Source organism: Anneissia japonica, unplaced genomic scaffold (assembly GCF_011630105.1).
Source record: "Anneissia japonica isolate Jap-2015-1 unplaced genomic scaffold, ASM1163010v1 scaffold21_len1647178_cov195, whole genome shotgun sequence".
NCBI lineage: Eukaryota > Metazoa > Echinodermata > Crinoidea > Comatulida > Comatulidae > Anneissia > Anneissia japonica.
This window is the reverse complement of record NW_022750455.1, coordinates 431860-453978: the sequence shown is the minus strand read 5'-3', so window position 1 is coordinate 453978 and position 22119 is coordinate 431860. Positions and strand designations below refer to the sequence as shown.

Below are 22119 nucleotides of genomic sequence, written 5' to 3'. Positions count from 1 at the left end.
ACAGATTTATAAAGAATACTAACCACCATTGAAATTGCTGAACAAACCGAAGAAATGCTATGATTTTGTATTCTTGTTAGTAAATGGAGTATGCATAGTTAATCAGGGCACTCAACCAAGAATGCAATGTATGGGATCATTGTTAGCAGCTCAAATTATGCAAATTAGCAGTTAAATAGTTTAAAATTCTTCTTTGGGACCAGGCAATACTTTTCAAAAGGTAATACACCTTGCCAAAAACTGGAACTTGAGCACTATTGGAAGTTAAAACATTATTTAACAATTGGGGTATACAGGAATATAAAAGCAATATTATATACTTTGTTTCATTTTACACTAGTATCTAGTTGATTTCAACAACTAAATAATGTGTTATGTTCTAAGGTTAACTATAACCAACTTCAATTTGCCATAAGAATGCTTGATTTCATAAAGAAACACCACAATACAAATATTACTACTCCTAGTGTTTTATGAAGAAGCACTGATCTTTAGTTTTTACTCAAATGAAAATAGCTATAGGTGTTTGATACAACTTACTTATTACTTAATCAAATATATAGTAGTTCTTAAAAAATACTTTACAGTACTGAATTACCCTTGCTTACAGTACATGGGATAAATGTGGAAACAACAAAATATATCAGAACACATTTCATTATCTTTTGTTACTTTTGTGTTAAAGAAATGTTCCAGAGGAAAATTCATTTTTTTGATTATGTTGTACAACAGATTATTCTAAGACACAAAAAGGGTGTTCTACTAAAAACTCAAGAACGGTAAATGAGATACAGATTTTTATATATTCAAAAACTGGGGAAAAGGGGGCACAACTACCTATTTTTTCCTCTTTTTCCTTGTTCTTAAGAATTCAAAAATCTATTTCTCATTAACCGTTTAACCGTTTCCAAGTTTTTCGGCAAAAACCCATTTTGTTTCATAGAAAAATCAATTGTGCAACATATTAAAAAATGTTTTTCCTCCATAGTCAGTGTAATACTTTTTTTATTTGGCAAGGACAAGTGTAAAATAATGGTTAGCCTCCTGCTGACTGGGTAAGCTACCACTAAACAGCTGTTTACATCATTAATATTTGGCGCGTAACTCACCCGCTTTCATGAAATTACAAACGCAGTATATCATAATGGAGACGTGAATCTTATTAGTAATTATACAGTTGTATGATGTATATTATATAATTAACTGCTTAGAACATCTGTAGAAAACATGAATGATTTCTATCTTATTGATCTTATCAACCTGTTGGTTGCCAGATCTTCAAGTGAACCTTGGAAGCAATAATTTATAATTTCATAAATTTATGAAATGCTAAATTTGTACGAGTCATGGGTTATTTTATTTGCAGATGGTTATTTTAATTGTTTTAATGCTTAAATTGTTCACTTTTATAATTTGCTGTTAATATTATCACACTGTAATATGCACATTTTTAGTAAGTTAAAATACTTGGATTAATAAACTTTTTTTCTAGATTTCATTCCTGCATTATTAATTTGTATATTTCTATTAACAAAGAATTATATTTATACTATGAATGACTGAAAGACCATAAAATACAATTATAGAAAATAAATATAAATTTTAATTAAAATAAATATCACTATTTATAAAGAGTAAAAAAAAAATATTTTTAGCTATGAATTTACAGATATATAAAACTACCTTGAAAATAAATCATTTCAGGAACAATTTCCCATTTCCAAATACTCATTTGTGTTATCTTTGCCCAATCTCCCGCAGATTATTTTGTTAATAGAAAACCGATTTAATTACGCAAGTGGGAAGTTTCATGCACTTTCCCCTGCAGTCAAATGTTGGTTAGGTAGGACCCCACACTTAGCTATTCTGTATTGTCAGAGCATTGAAATATCTGGCAACCACAACAGGACAGCTTTCCTAATGGTAATTGAAATATCTGTGGTTTCTGAGAAGCAACTGGTCTTACTACAGTAATGTCTTCTCTGTTTATTCAATAATCTTTGGTAATTTAAGTCACTGTAATGACCTAGAAAAGGACATAAACATACAAGGATATTCATTCTGTTTGGTGTCCATGGTGGTTTATTTATTTATTCTTATTCCACATCTTCCTCTTAGTAGGCCTACTCATCTAAAAAAAAATATTGGGAAGAGAGAAACAGCTCATACATGCCAAAGCATTCACTCCTCAAAAAAATTAATTTTTAGCTATTAATACAGGGTTAAGCAGTAAAATAAAAGTTATAAAATGGTAAAATAATAATTCAATTGAGATATTTCTCAAGGTAAGACCATTAACAAATCGTTAAAAAAAGTTTTATGATCGAAAATGGGGAAAATAAAAACATAGAATGATGTATAGAAAGGTTAGTTAAGTGGAATAAAATAAATATTGAAAATTTTAACATTCTAAAATGACGAGTGACTAGTTTGGCTTGTCTTTGCCACATACCGTATTGTCTCTAATAAATGCCCCGGGGGCGTTGCATTTTTTCAAAGGGGGGAGGGGGGGCCGTTTACTAGAGGTGAATTGTAAAATCAAAAATTACCTAAACAAGCTGCTTTAAACGATCAATGTTCTTTATTTGTAGAGGAACAAGTTAATGTGCAGGGTATCTCCAGGACTCCTGCTATTTTGCTGTTCCTTCGTTTGTTGCTGGTTATTTGAACATCAATAATTCCTTGTGTTTCAAAAAGAAATTAAATATCTTTGAGTTCTCTTGGGGTAAATGTCCGACGATGCAGCGCGGTGCTTCTCCTTTCACAACAGCAATCGCGTGCTTGTCAAAAACATTGTCGGCCTCATTAACTAGGCCTAGCACTGCACCACCGGACGCAAAACATCTGCCCTCAACTTGAAGAAACATTCTCACTACGGTATAGACTTCATTGACCAGACACATTGAATCAAATCAGCGTCGAACACGCGACACATTAACAATACACGATTACCCGTCGTTTGCCGTCAGTTTGCAGCTTACCCTGTTTTTACAAGGCTAACGAAATACCATGAGAGAAACACAAAATAGGCCTAGGCCTAGTGATCGTGAAGACAGTAAACATCAAACGTTTAGGGTAAGCTTTCTTGAGTAGTATTTATTTCATTTCATATCAAAGAAAGCAGCACACAGTACAGTATTACTCCTTGTTTTTCAACCTTTTCATGGACTGGATACCCATGTTAACTGATTGGGCACTCATTGAAAAATGAAGAAAACTCAGAGGAGGCGTTTAATAGAAGAGGGGTGTTTATTCTCTAGACAATATGGTATATGATGAAGTCCCATCAACTATTTTGCTACCAACTTACATTTTATGCAACTACTACACAACGTAATTGATCGATTAATAGTGCTTGAAAATGCAGGTTGTAAAAACAATGGCCTAATACCTTAACTCAATCCCAAACAAAATATCATTTCAGAAATTGTAAAAATTAAGCTCACAGACATTGAAGATAGAATAACAAATAGGTCAAAATTGGAATAAGTGGATCATGCACGATAGATACCTATGCAGAATATGCCGCTGCAACCTAGTTTTTATGTTTACTCAGCAATACGATACTCCAACAATAATTTGCTCGTTTTCGATTGAATCTTACTTGATTGATTCCACAATGAACTTTTCCTCCACGCCGCATACCTTGGATATTGTTGCCAAGGCCCTACGAAACCGCAGTATAAATATACGTAAACTTGCGTGTTTGTGGAGCGTGCATATATTTCTGGTCCCAATAAACATATTCTGATTGGCCATTTGTTAAACTTAACTGGCCCTCTGGAAATCTCCAATAAAATGAACAAGGTGAAAAATATGTTTTAGCATGCTAATTTACAACCAGGAAGACTTGCATGCAAATTTAGAAATGTAAATGATGTCTCATCAAATAATAACTTGTTATAACTAGACAATTATTTTTCAGTGACAACTAGATTTTTTTTTTTTAAATAATGGTTTATGATTCCTCTAATCATTATGAACATTACTTTCAGTTAATAATGAGATTAAGGGCTTCTAAGGACTTGTAATAATTTGCAATGATAAATGCCGACTATCTCTTAAAAGAGCTTAAAATTAATGGCTACTGCTTGCGTTTAGAGGATTTTTTAGCAGGATGCACTTAAAAAAAACCTTTAATGTCATTTGAATTCATTATTTATAATGTAACTGAGACCATTGTGCAAATTGCTTATAAAACATTTAACATTCCCTGTGTAAAGTTGTTGAGTGTGGAATCTATCTAAAATTTCTTTGAATTAGAGAGAAAAATTTCAATAAAGGAATGGAAGAATAGTAGAATTTATAAGAAATTTTGGAGTTTTTTTGTTGTTGTTGTATAATATAACTTTCTTTTGAAAAACATAATTTGCAAGTGTTAAAGAAATTTCATTACTCTTAAAATAAATATATTTACCGGTATTATATTTACAATATTAATAATAAAATGCTTTTAAATACTATTTTATAGCTCTTTGTAAGTTTATATGTTAATTTGTAACAACAGGTGTGAAATTATTCACAAATGGACAAAATACATTCAGTTTTGAAAAACATATTTTGCAAGTGTTAATTTAAGAAATTTCATCATACATTTATTTATATTTTAATAATAAAATACATTTAATTACTATTTCGCTCTTTGTAACTTGTATGTGTTAATAGAAGTACAAAATTATTCAAAAATATAATTAAAAAATGGACAAAATACATTCAATTTTGAAAAACAAGGCTACCATCTGCAATTAATATTTGAGCCGAGTTCTAATACACATTTGCCAATCCAGGTTAAAAGACCATACTTACCAAGACAATGCCAATGCTTAGTACTTGCAATTTCTAAACAAAAGGCTGGCACTTCATTATTTACTGCTAATGAGAATGGTTACCATGGACGACAATAGGCCAACATTTGCTTTGTATTCACACTACCCTAAGGCATAATTTCACTCAACATCAAAATTTAGTGCAAGAAAAATTTGAATTCTGTAACTATTAATTCTTCTTCTTTACTTTGATGGAGATCATACCCAATTAGTTGTGATCGTTTAGGAATTTGATGAAAATTAAATGTGAATCTGATGAATGCTGAAATGAGGCATGAATTTAAATATAATTTTGCCAATTAAATTAGCATATTACGTCAAGACTAGTACACGGAGGCATTTGCTTGATACATCACTGTTAAAGGGCCAGTCATTATTACGAGCAAACCTCTACTTATCCTCTTTTGGTTGGAACAATGAAATGATAATCCTTTATCTTATTATGGTTGGTTTTATCACATTTTTTTTTTTTTTTTTTTTATGGTTGGTTTATCTGCTCCACTATATTATTTTCATACTGTACATGCTGGTTATTTGTAGTTTATGGGAATCTCAAAACACGATGCTGAAGCTATAACCGTGAGGCGAGAGCACACGGAGAAAAAAACAATAATGAAAAGAGGAAAATTTACAAAAATTGTACAAAAATATAACTGGATGAGTTAGCCTTTGGAATGTGAACAATATATTGAGTTTGACTGAAGACAATGATTATCGTATGAGGAACATTAGTCCAATTGATTTTTCAACTATATTGAGATACTTTAAAACCAAAGCTTAACCACCTAAATTTATCCCCTGAAATATATACAATTGAAGACAAGGGTGCAAGAAAATAAGTTAGATAAAAACAAATCTTATTTAAACTCACCTGTGGGAGAAATTGAATCTTCTGCTTGGCAACACAACAACAGTAAGCACAGTATGCCACTGAACAATGCCACAGTGCATTTGGCCTGTGAGCTCATCGTAAATACTACGTATTACTGCATAACACCAAAGACAGAAATACAGTATGGGGGGATAATCTTGCAGTTCCCCTACCACATTAGACTTTTAGTTTGTATCCGTCCTATTCCTGAAAGAAAAATAACAGGGATTGAAACCATTCCATTCTATGTTACGAAAACAAAGGCTTGATGCAATCAGACAAATCACCTGCCATTGTGTTTGTTTCCAGTACCCTGGTACTGTTCATCTGGGAAGTGACGACCATAATAATAGTAGATAATATGTACTGATCTCCACGGAAGGTGAAAGAATGACATTGTCAATCAAATGTTACATAGTACAAGTTGAATGTGTTTAAGTTAAAGTGTCATAAATAGTTAGCATCATCATGAATTCTGCACAGTTCTAATTGTGTTCTAAATACTATTATGTTTGCATAAAAATAAAGCATTACAAATATTAAGGCAATTAAAATCCATAGGACATCTGCTGTTAAAATATTTAAAAAAACTAAACATCAAGTTTTGAGCTGAGGTAATTTTTAACTATGATTGAAACGTAATGCTGAAACTTAATGCTGATTTTAAGAGAAAGATGGACTATACAATACTTAACCAACAGGATGCACATCTTATTAAATTAAATGCAGAACACAAATAAAAGAAATAAAAATCAGCAAAGTAAAATAACCACAAAGGAGTAGAAAAACCCCTGAAAACGTTTTAATAGCAGGATGTTGTAACATAGTATAATAATCCAACCTAATTCAATGCAATATTGTTTTAAAATGCTGTGCGCCACACACGGATAATTTATGAACACACAAAAAGAACACATTTTTACAAAGCAAAAACAATAAAAACACAAGGCTTTGTATTCATATAGGCCTACTGTATTCAGCTTATTATCCTTATGAAGCTATGAAGAGTCGTCATACTAGTATATTGAATAAAAAAGCAGTATTTAAAAAAATTATTAACATTTTTTGATCTCACAGACATAATACCGTAAAACATTATAAAATTAAAAGATATGTCAACACAGAATAGTGAGTTACGATACCTAGAACTAAAACATTATTATGAAAGGAATACAATATACTCTTGCATTATTTTTTCCTAGGAAATACGTCCTATAAGTCCTACGAAATAATAATGGTTTTTTTTTTTATGGATTTGAACCTCAGACCTTCAGATTAAAAGGCAAGTATCTTAACCACCAAGTCACAATCGATTGTGTTCAAATTCAGAACAACAGAATTCAATGAACAAAATAAATATTGTTACTTTCGTGAGAACCAACAATTTTTTTTATCATAATTTATAGGTTTGACGACAGTAATTCAAGTTCTATACAAAGAAGCTCACTTTAAATTTTAACAAAGTCAAAGCCAAATCCTTTGTCATCACTGACAATACGGGAGCTTTCTAAAGTAGACAAGAACTACACTTTGAACTGGAATGGGCTAAATAATAGAATATCTGTAATTGTGTTGCCTTAGTCTTCACAACAACTTTAGAAAGATTCGGTTCAACAGAAGTCTAACAACACCAATGGAATGCCACCAGAATTAACCCTAGCTTATTTCACAATAGTCCTGCTAATGTATTTTTTACCTCCAGAACTCAAAGTGCCTACAACCAAATATCTTATATTCTACAGTGTTTTATTCTCGCTGGCCAGTAATCTTTTTATAGTTCAAGCCAGGTTCAAGGACGGTGACTACCAACTCATACACCTGACTCTACCTAACGTGATTGGCAATCCACTACAATGCCTTTATCTTGAGCGCACAACCCTTGCACCTGGCGAACACTTATTATACACAGACCTTTCACAATAACAGAAAAACTTGGCAACATTTAAAATATGGTTGTTGTTATACAGTACAGGTATTAGTATTATAGAAAGCAGCCTGATAATATTAAACTCTCATATTTTTTTAACAAAATATATCAACTATGAAGCAATAATTGCAATCACTGGAACATCTCAAAATGGAGTCAAGGAGCAGTGTTGCAATCAGTACAGCAGTGCCCTGGAGGGGGACAGCCGTGGAAGTGTGTCTTGGGCACTGTAGCTGAAGAAAAAAAATCATCCAATTTGAAATAATATTTGACATCTATCTAAAAAAATATATATTTCTTCCCTTTTCTTGTACAGTATATTTTTATGACAGGCTCCCTCTTTTTATTTTACATTTTACAAGGCAAAACACAACAGCCAAAATTCATCTAAACATTTTTCACAAGCAGTAACTGTGTGTGGTATAAAAAATAATTGTATAATAGCCATTTTGTGAAGAGAAAATGTAATAAAAGGGCAATCATGCTCTTCTTTATAGCAATTGTACGAGAAACATGTTTTTTTTTTGCCTCAAATAACAGACACATCTTAAGATGAAACTGTCAGTTCCAATCATAATTTCAACAAATCATCCAAAAATTTTAAAAAACCCCTAAATATTATACTGCTATCCATGTAACAATCATCATACTTCTTCCCACCGTTTAGCATACTCATTCCACATACAGTCGGTGTCAATTACCGAGATTCCGAAGGCGGCTTCTCTAAGAATTGTTACATTTTGTGAACATACAAGCTGGATCCCTAAGGCAGAAGATGTATGCTATGCAATCAGGCTTGTTTCTAAACTTCCTGTCGCATTTAATATTCTTCAACTGATCACTTGGGGTTATAAACTAATAAATTATTATACTCCTAACAAAGAGTAGACTATCTATCCAACTTCATATCAAAAAAATATAAACTAATTTACCTGTCACAGAAACTAATCAAATATTTATATTTAGGCCATATCAAAAAAATTATTAGTTTATCACCCTATCTAGGCTGGAAAAAAGATGAGGAAGGGAGCATTTACATTTTTCATTTTGCTAAAGCCAAATATCACCCGCTGGTTGTTTGCTGGTACATTGATATTCAAAGTAAAATACGTGATTGAGATAATACAAACAATATCTACTAATTACTATAAAAAATTAATACTTTTTTTCCCAAAATGTTTTTTTTATAATACCATAGAAGACATGCGGGCAGAGTGTGATAAACTATCATTTGTTTTATTGGCCTGCCTTATTAATTTTATTCTTTTACTTTGTTTTTAATTCTTTTGACTACAACCATCAACATTTGCTCAAAGGTTTATTACTTTAAAATAATATTTAGTAGATTAATACACATTAGTAAAGCCAAATTGCATTTATTTAATAGAATTTACGTCAATATTTTATTAACAAGTCATGAAATGTTTTATATTTCTGAATCTTAATACTTTATATAGGTATATCCTACATGTATTCAATGACATTATAATATATAATAGGAACCATAATCAATTATATTATGCAAAGTTATAATTGTTAAATTATAGAAAAAAATGTCAAGCACTAATTGGTAAAAATTTATCAAAATAATAATTGTTTATAGAAATTTCATGTGATAGTGTAGTGTACTTCGTGGTAGACATGTGAAGTTTTGATTTTTATTTTTTTTGCTTTACATTCATGTAAATCCTGAACATAATGTTTATTGAACCTTAACAAGAGTTAGTGAAAACAATGAAAAAAAGAGAGAATAAAGGTGGGCTACACCCACGAAAGACAAAAAAAAAAAAGAATTTACGTCAATAACATTACTTTCACACCATAAAAAATAATCTACTATAATTGTCCGATTGACTTTATAAGATACTCATTCTATTGTTATAAAATTATTATTTTGACATACCATACATTAGAACAAATCAAAATAACCAATTAAGTTGAATTTTTTTTAAGGTGCCTGTATTTCCAAAAAAGGTCCTAAAATTGAATTGAAATTAAAACACTGAAAATATATAAATAAGTCAGTGTTTATCAAATAAAACTAGTCAACAATGTTCAGTCTTTTTTTATATCAGATTAGTGAAGCGCATCTTGGTTTTCATAAATAAACTTATGATAAAATAATTAATTTTAACGAGCAAATTGGTAGTTTAATATATATTAATCTTTCAATTTCAGAGGAAAACTAGCAAACATTCTCTTGGAAGAAATGACTTGCAGACCTAGATAAATCCATCCTGTTTTGACAAAAGCTATTGCGTGCACTTTGGCATGATTTTCTTTCAAATCACTAAGCCTTTACTCCACACCTTAACATCACTCCACATTCCAGTCTTAGCCACATCTCTTTAACTGTCTGTAAATTCATCTACTCAAAGAGTCTGTCTTAAAGTCAGGCTCCAGAGGGAAAAATTTTGTTGATATGTTGTACAACTGATTTTTCTAAGACACTAAAGGCATACGAGATACAGATTTTTGAATATATTTAAAAGCTGAGGTGTAACCAAGCTTTTTCCACCTTCCCCCCCCCCCCCAGTTTCCCCCCCCCCCCCAGTCTTTAAATATAAAAAAAATCAGCATCTCATTAACCGATCCCAAGCTTTTTGTCAATATGATTTTTGTGTCTTAGAAAAATTAGTTGTACAGTATAACATATAAACAAAATTTTTTTTCCTCCCGAGCCTGACTAAAAAAGCTAGGCTCCAGTATATTATTTTTTTAAGACACAAAAAAGGTGTTTTATACGATACAGATGAATATTAAAAACTGGGGTACAAAGGTTGAAAATAGCTGCTTTAAAGCCCCATTCCCGAATAAATTTCACTAAAAACTGACTTTTTTTAGAAAATATTCATTTGCATTACTCCAATTATTATAAATCATGGAAAAATATTTGCATGAATTTTAGTTTTACGCAAAAGAATAAAAAAAATGAGAAATACAGACTATTTCTCATAAAATATTACCATTTTCTGGAGGAATTCATCGTTACTAGGCAAATTCAGAGGTTGTAGATCGCATCCACTGGAATACTCTCGCTTTTATGTATACTTTTATACAGTCAATAAAGTGCACCCTCTCTAATGAGATTAGTTTTTGTACTTCGTATCTCGCACGATGCAGTCGTTCGATTAAAGCTGAGATATGTTTGTTTAAGTGTCAAAATCTCAGTCAGAATCATATTTTAACAAATTTGAAATAATTCCTATGAAATATTATATTTCACAAGTGTCAATACTAGCAACGGAAAATATCATGTCGGCCGTTTTTATGTGTGATAACAGAACCTAAATCGAGGTAAGGCCGACCTATTGCAAAATCAAAATGAAAAATTCATCCGCATTTATTTTTTGTGTGGAACACAAAAAAAATCAAATTTCAGTCTTATTTTACATTTTTTTCATTCTTAAGAATGTCTAAATTCAGTTAAACTAGCAATTCCGTATTATATTTATAAATCTTTATAACATTATACAAAAATTAGATTTTTCTTAAAAACTGAAATTTTGCCGGGAATGGGGCTTTAATTGTAAATTGTGACTACAATTTCAAAGCTACTACTTGTCTACAAAATGACAATATCTAACTTGGATACCTCTCAACAGATTATGATAATAGTAAACATTTTCTGCATTAATTTCTGGACAATGGATTATTGCATAAGCCAAGGTAAGAATGCTTTGATTAGTGAACAATAACTTGATTAACATGTTTCAAGGCCTACAACCTAATTCATAAGCATGCAATATCTGATTGACTTAACAGTAATTTTCAGATAAATATTTGATATGATTTTTATTATTATACATTATTAATTATTTAATAATTTTGTAATAAAGACAATACCTTTCACCATTAACAATGATAATATTTCCTATGAAAATGTCTAAAACATTATCCATTAATGAAAAAACATTAAGATTGTTCTTTTCAATAAGAATACTGAATAATTTATTGACAATAGATGAATCCTTTGTTAAAATGATAACTTTAATTATAGATAAATAAAATAAAACTTACCCAGCTGAAATATTCAGATAACTTGAATTGGTAGAAAATTCAAAATGTGATATTGTTGTATAAATAAAAACAATCTGATAGAATATTCAGATAACTTGAATTGGTAGAAAATTCAAAATGTGATATTGTTGTATAAATAAAAACAATCTGATAGAAGGTACTGTAGTGGTAGTTTCAAACCAGTTGATAAGTTCCAGTACGTCATATATTCTGAGTGAGTTTTTTTCTAACCAACACTTTCCTACATAAATCAAACTTGTGAGAAGGAAGAATTTTTTATACACCACTACTAGCTGCTCTTACTTAAACACCACATATCATCATATTATGGTAATTAAGAAGCCAGTCGCTCACTAACAAGTTACAAACATCCAAATAATTCCCAATATAAAACTGGATCCAAATGGTCTTGAGATTTTCCACAGAAAACTGACAAAATTAGAGTCGACTACACTGAGCAGCAGGTTCCCAGTTAGATATCCAAAAGTGTCAACGCTGAGTTAATATTGCTGTGCCTACTACAACACAGAGCCAATAGTAGTACAGTGTGTGCTCATCAATAAATGTGCGCCTACGCTCCTTGCTCACTGAAGGGTAATGGCCTACAACAATCCAACAAGGTACAGTGACGAAACCTGAAATCACTTCGCATGCTGCTTAGTGTAATTTTAAGAGAACTAATATCAGGGCTGTGATTGGTTCAGCAAGTGCTGATGTCATACACTGAAGTTATGTATCAGATTTCAAGGGAACCGAAAGTAGATAACTTCTCCAAATTGAATACTCCTGGCTAGTTAAAAGCAGTCTACAAAAAACGTTTAACTTCACTAAACTGTCTGGTTTTACTCAGACTAGAACTTTTACCAAAGCTATATTACTAAATATGTACAACATGTTATTTGGGCACATTGTGGTTAAGTTGTAACCACTATTAATATCACATTATAACAAGGTGTCAGTAAAGGTATAAAATTCTTGGAATTGAAGTCCAATAACCTCCAGATCTTTACCCAGTCATAGTGAATCACAGGCAAAGGAATTCTAGACATCAATTGCCATAGTAACAAAGATAGAGGGTCACATGAGAGACCAAACTCTCTCACCTTCCGCCTAGTTGGGAATTAAGTATCAATCTCATTTTTTTTCAGTGGTAACTTTTCATTTCCTTTAAGTTATAAAATTAATTTTAAAAAACCAATCAACATCTGTACTTTTATATAAATGTATTAAATAATAATTGCATTGACACAAGATTACAATCTTTAATTAATACTTTTAAATGTTTCCAAAATGTTAAAAAGTATCAGAAAAGAATAGACAACAAAATATTATACAACTTGCTTTTCTTCATTTACCTAATGCATTTAAATAAAGGACAAAAAGTAATAAATATGAAATTATATTTATTAGGATTCAAAACATAAATTAGGTAATGAAATATAGGTCACCCTCTCATTAAATACCTCTCAAATTATAGACTTTTCTGTGGTCCCATATTAATATGTCTTTTATTTTATCTTTATTAATATTATTCTAATTAGAGACCAAATCTGCTAAATACCACAGAAACCATGGTACCAGAAGTGGTCTTTAATTCGAGGGAGACCTGTAATACCATAGTTTCTCAGTAATGAGAAATTAGCCCGTTTTTGGGGATTATACCCAGAGATTCCCACGTGCATGAACAGAACAAAAACGACGATCGTTTTGTGAGGTGGCAGATGGATTTGAAAAACTGCCCTACGATTCAATGGCCTATCCAAAACTATATTCCAGTGAAGAAATCAGACTTTACCCAAATATCAAAGGGAAGGGAACACCTTAATTATAGTTAGTAGGAGTAAGCACCTAGCTAGCGGGGCCATAACTTGGTCTTGCATGTACCTCTAGCTAGGCCAGCCTTTGCCTAAACTAACTTTATGTTGATACTAACTGATGTCGTAGGTTATTTTTTGCCCTGCAACAACCAATTAAACCAATCATGATGCATGATGTAACAAGTTTTTTTTTAGTCTTGAATTAACGATCCGATCAACCCACTGGGTGGGTCTGTCAAGGGACGGACCCCGGTGTTGTCTATTTTTAGCTGCAGTTAGCGAGCTGTAAACAACAAGAATTTACCAGAATGGACTTTGTACTCAACTTTACGGCAACTAATGTCTGGTCTAATCAATTAGAAGAGTTTCAAGTTTGCCGAATTCGGAACCAAATCCTTTTTATTTTGTAAGCATTTGTTAAATTTACTGACCTAGACCTACTCACCTAAATTTTACCACATTGGGACTTTGCCCAGGGAAATGCATGTACACGTAGTTGGACGTAAAGTCGGGGGTGGGATTATACCCAAGGAACTACGGTATTATGAGAATAACATTCACAAAATTACAATGTAATGTAATAATTGTTTAATACTGCAGCAATATGGAATATCCAGATTGCAATGTTTACAAAACTAAATATAGTGTTCAATAGACAAATCATACTTTAAATTGTTTTATTATAGAGAATGCGCCCTTTGGCCATCGCTCAATTCTAAAATCGTTTTAAGGAGGAAAAAAAAGTTGGTTTTCCAGGTATCTAGAAAACAGACCCAACCAAGCTGGGTAAACACCAACAATTTTTGTGTTTCTGGCTCAAAAAGAAATGTTCTGATGTGTTTATTTGTGCTTAATATGTACTTGCAAATCAGTCTTTGTAATTATGTTAAATCTATTATACTAAACATCTATAAACTTTCATTAATTCTTCAGAAACCTATTCATGCCAAGTGCAAATAAGCATGTATTATAATGGGTTTTTCAAATAGATGGATAAATTGCTTTAAGTGCAATGTTTTGTGGTATAAATTGTAATTTGAATTGTTCATTATATTTGATTAGTATCTTATCCCGGAAAAAAATTTAGGCCAAACTAGATTAATTGTTAGTAACACATCCAGGATTTTACATTATTTTTTGGTTAGGGTATTTACTGTTTGCTACATTACTATCCTATATACTGTACTAGCAGTAATCATTTTTTATAAAAGCAGTAAAATGAATCTTTCTAAGAAAAAAATATTGTATAATATACCAACAACAATATGAAAGTTTAACACTCAATAACACTCATATATTCCCTTCAGATAATAAAATGAAATCTTACAACAGGCAGTGTTAAGTTAGCTGGGTTATAGTTGTACATGTTCAAATTTAACACTTCTTTCTATTGTAAAAAAATATGTTTATTTTGAAAATCAGAACACGCCTTGGCGGCTTGCAACTATGAATCAAATTTCTGACAACTCGACCAAACACTGAAATAATAAGTAATTGTGTAGCATGAAATCAGGCAGAAGATGAACAGAAAAAGGGTCACATGACCACTTTGCAATTTCATCAAAACTCTTCTCATGCTTTTAAGTACTCTTTGGATTTATTTGTGCACTATAAACTACTAACATTGTTGAAGATTTCAATTTAAATTATTTGTCATTCTATAAATTATACACGGTTTTTTTTTTTATAAGAACACATTTTATAAGAATACTGAGACTGAGATTGCTTTAAAAAAATTAAGGACAAAATCTTAAAAAATTTAGGCAGATGTAAAATGTAAAAAAAAAACCAAGTTTTTATTAAAACAAACTAGAAAAATCAAGCTAGTCACAGTAGCAGCAGGAGTAGGTAACTATCTAAATACTCTCTAAGTATAATACAGTACAGTAATATACTACTATACAATAATAATTTTCTATCTTTAAAAAGTGAGTAAATAAGAACAAAATAAGAATCATTTTGAGCCTGAAATTGGCCGAAAAACAAGAACGCTAAGCCTAGGCAAAATGTTACGGGTTGTCATTAAACAAAAAAGTGTACTGTTTGTGTTGAGAGCAAAACATACAGTAATCAAATTATATATTTAATTTGCTTACCAGATAAGCTTTCATTAAAATTAGAATAGAATATAGAAATTATTTCCCTCACGAATTAGAAGATTATACCAGGATCATTTCAATAGCATTTTGTAGTTTATCATTACATTAGATGGTAATCAATAAATCATTTCATAGTTAAAGAAAGGCACCTTTTAAAATAGCAACAATTTTGGACTCTACTCATTTTGGCTGGCACATAATATACTTAATGCAAGTATAATTGTTAAAAAAGATCAACCAACAGATACTGTACTAAACAGTTTTATTTCACATTTTAAAACCACAAATGATGTGATTAGTTAATGAAAATCACAGCATAGTACTGTACATAGGAAAATCAGACCTACAGTTACATTTCAATGTAAAAATATCAAATTTACTGGTACCCAAGTAAAGTGACTTACTGTACTAACAATATACTGCAGACAGTCAACTTTGTCAGTTACATCCACACTTAAATATATAAGGATATAAATGGAGATTTTATTCATCCCACTACACAGGGAAATTTCATGTCTATTATAACAGATGTTGTGAATACAATATAACAAAATGCATTGACAATTACTGGTAATAATAATAATGGTAATGATATCCCTGGATTTAAAAGAGAGAAAATTTAGATTTTCACAATGTTGCTTTAAATTACAATCATTCACCAATTCACAAGAGATGAGCTTGAGTTGGACTAAATTTAGTGTAAATGGTGTCTATGAATAAAGCTATATACATTAGCAATTGCTATGTCAAATCAAGTAGTAATATTGTAAACAGTTCAAATAATAACAGTAGTAAACCATTTCCCTGAACCTGTTCAAAATGCTTCACACATAAATCAAGAGCCGCTTTCTACAATATACAACCCCAATAAATACTTTCACTAATATTAGGGGAACAATCAGATCTGTTGCACTAGTAGAAGACTTATATTAAATGTGATGTGAAAACCAGGTTGTCTCCAGAAGGCCACGCCAAGGTCATCCTAGATGGAATGTTATGACATAAGAGATATGGCCTTTGCAATGAAAATATGTCAGCTAGAAATTAGATTGTTTAGGTGTATCATTTAGTACAATACTCTAATGTTCATGGGCATCTCAAATCATATACCTAAGTACCTACACACTCATATTAAACAATACCTAACAAAGAGTTTGTAGTCTTCTTTACTCTGCAGACTTTGGTGGCTAAAGAAAATGTAATGTTACAGACATGAATATTTTATCGCATGTTGGAATAGAATGTTGAGATCATCAATTTGACAAAGTGTTTTGAATGCAAATAAACATGTACAAAATTCACAGCTTTCTAAAGCAATGTCAATGAGTTAAAATTTGAAAACATTTACTTGCTAGGCAAGTGGGCTTATCAAAAGAAAGGTTGGCTATTATTGATTTATTTTTTAACTGAAGTCTAAAGAAGTGCTCTGCTTTCATTAAATCATTAAAATACAAAGATTTTATTTAAACTAAAATTTCAAATAAATGTGAAAGCTCATGTTGTCAGTGCTGTTATTATTGGAACTATCTTGTATTTCTGTGTTAATACATCCATAGAAAATTAATACAGCCATCTTTGTTTCCATAAATGGCTGGAGGATTTGCAAACTGAAAGTAAATGAAACTAAATATGTACCAAATGAAACCCAATACCCAATGGCTAACAGCAGTCCAGTACATGGCTCAAGGCTAGATTGAGCCAACAAAAAACAAAAGTATCTGGACTGCCAAACCCATTACTGGCACCTGAACCACATACAGTAGTGTATTATGTTTTACCGTATTAGGATCAAATGTCTTTTTTTTTTACTAAAGAAAGAAATTCTCTTGTATTGTACACCTTTCTTGAATTTCCCTTGCTCACGCTATATTTTTAATATTTGAAAACATTTTCATTTTGTCTACCACCATCAGGATTTCTGTGATTTGTTCAATAATCAGGGAGAACTAAAATAGATTTTGCATTTGATTTATAGTAAATTCAACAAAAAAAAATATTTACTGATGATATGAGAATTCGTTGGTGTCAAGGTCTGGCCTAATGTAAATCCTCTTCTATCAAAAAAATTATAGACGTGAAATATATTTTTATTTGTCAATTATTCACTGTCAATTGAAATCAATAATTCTTAACTTAGGAAACATACTGATAGATAATTAATTTTGTCTACCACCCCCATATTATCTTTAGACACACCTTATGTCACTTTCCACAATTATATAAATTAACTGTCCTTATAGGTTTGTTTATTGATCATAGTAAATAATAATTTAGGATTATTGGTTTTCTTTCGGTCTTAAATTTACATAAATCTTATGTTATGGCTATTAAATTCATTATACAAATCAATAATTGACTAATAAAAACACACAAGCGGATAATTAAACTCCCACCTTCTAAACCTGATTCATCATTGCACATCAATTTTATATCTCACAATATATGCAAACTAACTGTCCTTGAGTAAATCCTAAATAATGTACAGTATTAATCAACTATACTATATAATATTTTCAAATTTAAACTTAAATTTTATTCTTTTAATGCCTTAAAAATAAAACAATATTTCAGCCTTTTCATTGGTGTTTCTTTTGGTGCTGGTATCTACTGTACATTCACATAATTCCAATAAACTTCAGTACACAATTCTGATCTTTTCATCACTGCCAAATTTTTCATAAAATATTCCAAGGAGGCAACAAATTCTGGTAAGCAATATATGGAATTTTACATTATAACTAAAATATTACTGCCATTAAATGATAAATTTGCAGCTGCTCTAACCGAAACACATTTGACCTGGCATGAATTGATAACATTAAAGCCCTCCCAAAAAGTTATTGTATACTTTCAAGTAGAAATTTTGATATACCATTGAATTCAATTATGTCATATTACTCAAGTTTTGATAGTGTAATGCCGGCCAGCATCAGGACAGTTGACAACACCAGAGATAATTATGAAATAATAAGCACAATATACTGTATATTACTTGATGACCCAACTTAACTCTCTTGCCTCCCACCCCCAATCTCATTTGCTTACATGTATGTGCTGGAACTGTCATGCAATTCATAATCTAACAATAAATTAGAAAATCAGTTCTCACAGCAGGGTTATAATTTGCTACAGTCAGTTGGCACCAGGCGTCTTCATTTCATGTATCTTCTCCATGTACTGAGAAGGATATTCATAAACTGCAAGAAACTCATCTACCAGACCAGTCATCAATCAAATCTATAGTAATATACTTGAGTAGGAAGTTATTGGGGGTTCGACCGAACCCCCTTTTCGAACAGTTTACTAACAATAGTGTAATTTTATTATTAACTTTTTTATATTAAAGAAATACTTTCGAATTAAAATGGCTTATTGGAAACCCCCTTCACATGAACCTGGTTAAAAATTACTATAAAATTTATCATACAAAAATACTAGACATTTTTTTTTCATTTTGACTGAATTTACCACTTAAACTGTTAATTCATGAGACACTTTTGCAGTTCAATATCGCTTGCGTTTTTGATCCCCTGTTGAGATTAAGGGAGGATTTCAGTATCCCGTCATCATAAATGTAAACTACAAAGTATAAGCTATGATTGCAATAAATTGATTGAGGAAACATCAAAGGAAATCATTGCTTTTCAACAACTCTCCAACTACTTCCTTCAATGTCACATGACGTTAAAAAAATAGTTTCAAATTCTGCTATAAATAATCATTTAAATTGAAGCTAAATTAAAATTACATTTTGGTTTTGGCCAATATTCATTGATTAATATTTTACATTACCTAAAAAATTTAATTTGGAATGATATAAAAATCTTCCAAATTGTTCTTAATTGCTTTTCAAAAGCTAATGTCCCATCAAAACTGTATACTGTACATTCTCACACTTGGTTAAAGCTACCATTTGTTATAATCCAAACTTCAATTTGATAGTTAATGCCTAGATTTAAATAAATTGGGTTGCATTATATTGCACCAAAGAAATTTTAACAATTATGGAAGGGCAATATTATTATGCGAGCCACCCAAACAAATATGATCCTACTTAAATGTTTCTCATACAGGCTACTGTACATACACCTAGGCCAGAGCCATTCTACATACAGTACATATTAATATTAATAATGTACCTAGGGTGTAGGGTGGCCATGTCATACCTAAGGTACTGTACGTCACAACCAACCTAAACATTACCTAGGCCAAGGCTTGGACAGGCACACACCTATTGTAAGCACATACTCATTGCATAAATGATATTCCCTTACCGACAATAAGACTAATTTATTGCTCGATATGGTAAAAAATTGTTTTTGAAAACAATTATAATACATGAATTCAAATTGCCAACTTTAAAGGTCATGGTGAGCATAATTGAATTGAATCTATATGGTTTTGATAACGAAACAATTATCTATATCAAAAGGCAATTGATAAAGCCAATGACCGCATTCAACCTACAGTATACTATTTTTAAATGCTATATTTGTAAATGATCATACAGTGACAGAGGATATTACACTTAGAACTACTAAAATTAAAATAGTATTTAAACACAAAAAAAACATTTAATTAAGGGGATGGGAGGTAGGGAGGGGATTATACTTTGGTCAAACCCCTTATTCAAGAGTAGGATTGGATTGCATTTATTTTGAAATTCTTAACATTAACAGAGAATTTCAGGATAACTATTTATTTGTAATACCATTTAGTTTTAATATTTTAATACTTTTGTGTTTAACCATATTAATTATGTACTTTTAGCAACTGGAAAAACAAATTTCATTATGTTCACTTGTTTGATTCTTTAAGCATTTACAAGGGGTCCTTGTACCTAAAAACAAAGATAAACCAAACCATCTCCTTTTGAATCAAAACCATCAAAATGATAAAATTCCCCATCAACAATCCTTCAGTTCTCAGGCTGAAGATAAAAGCACTTCTCCTGGCAAACCTCTCACGGCTCTCATGGGAACCCCTCCCCTTCAACTCAATAAATCCTGGTTACAGGCCTGGCTCTACCTTAGCAAACATCATGGTTATCTTAGTTATAAATACTATAATTTTTGCCCCTGATGACAAACACAAAGAACATTGCTTTGTTTTGTAAACATAGGCCCGGTAGTAGGCCTAGCTGAATCTATTGACTTACATTGCTGTTGAGAAAAAACATAGACATTGATCTTCCTGAGCTACTACAGGCTAGAATATACAGTTACTAATGTACTACACTTTTTTTTTTATAAGAACACATTTTATAAGAACACTGAGGCTGAAACTGCTTAAAAATTAAGAACAAAATAAGAACAAATTGAGGCTAAGTTAAAATGTCAAATGAGGTTTTTTTAATCATTTTTTTTAAGTAGAAAAACAAACAAAAAAATATATCTGTACCATATGTGCAGTAGTTGTGACTATGTAATACCCTCTATTATTACAGTACAGTAGGTGTAACTGTCATTTGGGGCCATTTTTACCGTGTCTTTTTTCTAGGCCATTTTTTCTGGTGCCTTTTTTCAGGGGCCATTTTTATATACAGTAGAATACTACTGTTCAATATAATTTTCTGTGTTTGAAATAAGAACATTTTGAACCTGAAATCAGCCAAAAAATAAGAACACCGAGTCTGGGCAAAATTTTATTGGTTCTTATTTTTTTAATTGTAAAACGATTCAAATATGAACAAGGTACAGTAATCAGGCGACTATCCGTGTCAAAGTCTGTTCAATTAATAAATAATAAACCAAACCAGAAAACGAAACTGATTGGCAAAAACAAAAGTAATGATCTCTCTGGGCTTAGCTAAGTATATGTTTTTGATTTGGAACTTTGTTTCACCATTATTCAAATACGCATATTACACTACACAACTGTAAAAGAATTGTTATCTTGTGTAAATCCATTAAACTGTAGGCCTATGCTCAGGTAAAATATCAATTGAATGGCCGAAAATTTCATTGAAAGCGATTTTTGGATAAGTGTGCTCGCCATAACCTAAACAGAGGTCACTCTCCACACGGCATGCTAGAGAGAACCCACACTCGGGGCCTAAGCTGAACAAAGCATATACTTAAATAACAGACTTACCAAAAAAAGTATCTTTCTGTGAAATGCAAGATAAACAAACGTCAAAGAATCAAACAACCACTCACAAGGAAATAATATTCCAAAATATTAATACAAAGTCAGATCAAATCCAAAGTTTCAGAACAACAACGCTTACCAAATTCTGTTCCGAGTCCGGTCGAATAAAAGCATTCTTTCTTTCTCTTTTTCCGAAACTATTGCCTCAAGGCTATGACCTGGGTGGCGCTTTCTGTGGTATGAGAAAGTGGTGATACCTTGGTGGGACTATCAACAGAATGGAATCAATTAATTTACCTAAATTAATCAATAAATATATAAATAATAGAATTATAGATCAAATATTTACATAATCAAATGTATATATTATAACAGAATTAATTATATTTTTATATAAAAACACTTTATTATATGGTTTAAAAAGCAATAAAACCTAAAACATAATGGAAGAGTCTAAGCTAAAACGTGC

General features: G+C 31.1%; 1 protein-coding gene across 1 annotated transcript in view; it reads right to left on the bottom strand.

The window, feature by feature from the left end:
- Window positions 1-21842, bottom strand: part of LOC117121385 (fibroblast growth factor receptor-like) — a gene marked incomplete in the record, with an annotated part of 59534 nt that extends 37692 nt beyond the window's left edge. Inside the window, 2 exon segments of the mRNA XM_033266578.1 lie at window positions 5698-5904; window positions 21654-21842. Of these exon segments, the coding sequence (XP_033122469.1) occupies window positions 5698-5794 (97 nt within the window).
- Between the last annotated feature and the right edge of the window lie 277 nt (window positions 21843-22119).